The sequence below is a fragment of the Poecile atricapillus genome, chromosome 3, assembly GCF_030490865.1.
Source record: "Poecile atricapillus isolate bPoeAtr1 chromosome 3, bPoeAtr1.hap1, whole genome shotgun sequence".
NCBI lineage: Eukaryota > Metazoa > Chordata > Aves > Passeriformes > Paridae > Poecile > Poecile atricapillus.
In genome coordinates this window covers 75542960-75545415 of record NC_081251.1, presented here as the reverse complement: position 1 = coordinate 75545415, position 2456 = coordinate 75542960, and the positions used below count along the sequence as shown (strand labels likewise).

General features: G+C 69.4%; 1 protein-coding gene across 1 annotated transcript; it reads right to left on the bottom strand.

Annotated features, from left to right (window-relative positions):
• Positions 1-887: 887 nt before the first annotated feature.
• Positions 888-2256, bottom strand: PRR18 (proline rich 18). Its single transcript, XM_058835138.1, has one exon. The coding sequence runs from the start codon at positions 2113-2115 to the stop codon at positions 1303-1305; it is 813 nt and encodes a 270-aa protein (XP_058691121.1). The 5' UTR covers positions 2116-2256; the 3' UTR covers positions 888-1302.
• Between the last annotated feature and the right edge of the window lie 200 nt (positions 2257-2456).

The window sequence follows — 2456 nt, the reverse complement described above, 5'->3', positions numbered from 1 at the left end:
CAGACACCAATTGGTGTAAACAACTGACGTCTTAGTGAAATTTATAATACCCAATTTGTGGCACTAAACTTTTTTTTTTACTCCGCTAAGTAAATTCAACTGAACGTGTTCCTACGTGCTCAAACATTCATTTGCAAAATACTTACAGAATCAATGCTCAGGTCTGACTGTTGTTCTAGGAAGCTGGATAACAACAATGCAAGAGCAACAGTAGGTGGCCGAGACACTGTAAGCCTGGTAAAGGCTTACCCTTCCCTTTCCGCCGGTAATTTCTGTACACTTGGCCTCTCCAGCCCCCTCCTCGCCTCTCCCAACATGCAGGGCTCGGAAGAGCCTCAGGCACGGCCATAGCCCGGAGCGGGGAAGGCTGCAGCGGGCCCCGGGGATGGGAGACCGGGGTACGCTGACAAAGGATGCTGCCTCTGTGCTCCCTCCCTCCTTTCCTCCTATTCCACCTCGTACATTGGCAGCAGCTCGAAAGGTCGGATGTATCTGAATTACTGCCTGGGAGGGGATGAAATCGCCAAGCCCTTGCACGGACCCAGCCGCTCCTCTCCGGTTCGGCCGCCCGCACCGCCCCATCCTGCTCCCGCTGTCCCCGTGTCTCCCCGGGCAGGGCTCACCACGGGCGCGGTGGCCGGCACTGCTGCCATCCGCCCCCAGCAGCGACGGGCTCGCCCCTTCTCAGTCCCCAGCCTCCGCCGCCCCGCCGAATCCGCGTTTCCCTGGGACGAGGTGTCGGCGACTGCAGCGAGGAGCAGCAAACGTGTGAGCGGCACAGGCTCTCCGCACGGCGACCAGCCCGCCATCCTTACCTTAGGGACACCGAGACAGCGGACACCGCCAGGCTGGGACAGCCCAACGCGAAGCTACCAAGGCGCAAAGGCTACCGCAACACAAGAGTCCTTTATTCAAATAAATAAAAATGAACTTTTATGTACAAATATACAAAACCATTACGCACATTTTATAAAGTAGTCAGAAACCTTTAAAAAAACCGCGAGGGTGGAGGCAGGACGCCCCCAGCCGGTGCCCTCCCTCCCAGCGCCCGGACACCGGCGGGCGGATGCCGGCGCCGCTCCTTTGTCCCTCGCCCCGGCGGCGGCGGCGGCGGCGGCGGCGCCCCGAGGATGGGCCCTGGGCCAGGGGCTCCGCTCTGCCCGGCCCCTGCCGCCACCCGCCCGGGCTGCCAGGGAGCCGACAACACCACACGGAACACGACATCGCGGACGGCGGCCCCACCTCCCCCCGGTCCGACCGCTCCGGCAGTCCCGCCGCGCCGCTCCCCGCTCCCGGCGGGGCTCAGAGGGTGCCCAAGTGCGGCAGCGTCTCCAGCCGGTCCGGGTGGTCGCGGCCGGCCGCGCTCTCCACGCCGCGCAGCCACTCGGTGCATTTCCGCACCAGCCCCTCGTCCGCCGCGGCCCCCGCCTCCTCCTCCTCGTACTCCTCGTCGTCGTAGCGGTGCCGGTCGTTGAGCAGCGAAACCTTCAGCAGAGCGCGCAGGTCGCCGCGCCGGGCCGGGGCGGCTCTGCCGGCGGGGGAGGGTGCGGGCTGCCCCCGCTGCCGCTCCAGGCTGCGGCGCTGCAGCACCCGGATGGCCTCCGGGGGCAGGCTGAGCGAGAAGCGCCCCGCCGCCTCCCCCGGCGCCCCGCCGAGGCTCTCGCAGGAGCGGCTGCCCGCCCCCGGCGCCCCCGGGCGGCCCCGCGGCTGCGGCGGGGTGGGCTGGGGCCGCGCCGCCCGCTCGGCCGGCGGTCTCCGCGGCGGCGGCCGCTGCAGGGACGAGCAGGGCCAGGAGCTGGAGAGGGGGCCCGGCCGCTCCGGGGGCGCCCCCCGCGCCTTCCTCGCCGCCTTCTCCTCTGAGGGCCGAGGCGCTGCCTTCTTGGGGGCCGAGGCGGCCGGCGGCGGCTTCTTGGGCTGCGCCCGGGCGGCAGCGGGGGAAGCGGAGGGGGTCGGCAGGATGGCCGGCAGGAGGGGCGGCAGCGTGGCGGGGCGCCCGGGAGTTCCCTCCGGCTCGTCGCTGCGGGCCCAGGGAGGAGCGGAGCGCGCTCCGGGCAGGGCGGCGCTTCTCCCCGCGGGCGGGCAGGGCCCCGCGGCGCGCCGGGGCTGCAGCCCCATGGCCAGAGGCGGACGAGGAGTCCCAGCCGCCGGCACGGAACGCGCGCTCGCTCTGTGCCGACAGCCGCCGATTTTGCCTCTCGATAACCCGTCCCCCTTCCCGCCCTTCGCCCGCCCCGGGAACACCCTTCCCCGGCGCGGGGTGGGCGTGCGGGCGGGGACGGGGGTCGCGCCGGCACTGGCCGCCCTCCCGAACGAGCCGCGTTGGTCGCGCTCGATGCGGTGCTACTCCGATCTTTGCCCGGTCCTCTCCCGCCCGCCCTACAGCGGAGCCGAAATAAACAAGGGGATGGCGGGGCTCACGCCCCGAGGGCAAAAAGGCTCTAAATTCCTCCCGAAGT

Bases quoted from the DNA above. Each gene is read 5' to 3' on its own strand.
- PRR18 (XM_058835138.1), bottom strand. From the start codon at position 2,115: ATGGGGCTGCAGCCCCGGCGCGCCGCGGGGCCCTGCCCGCCCGCGGGG.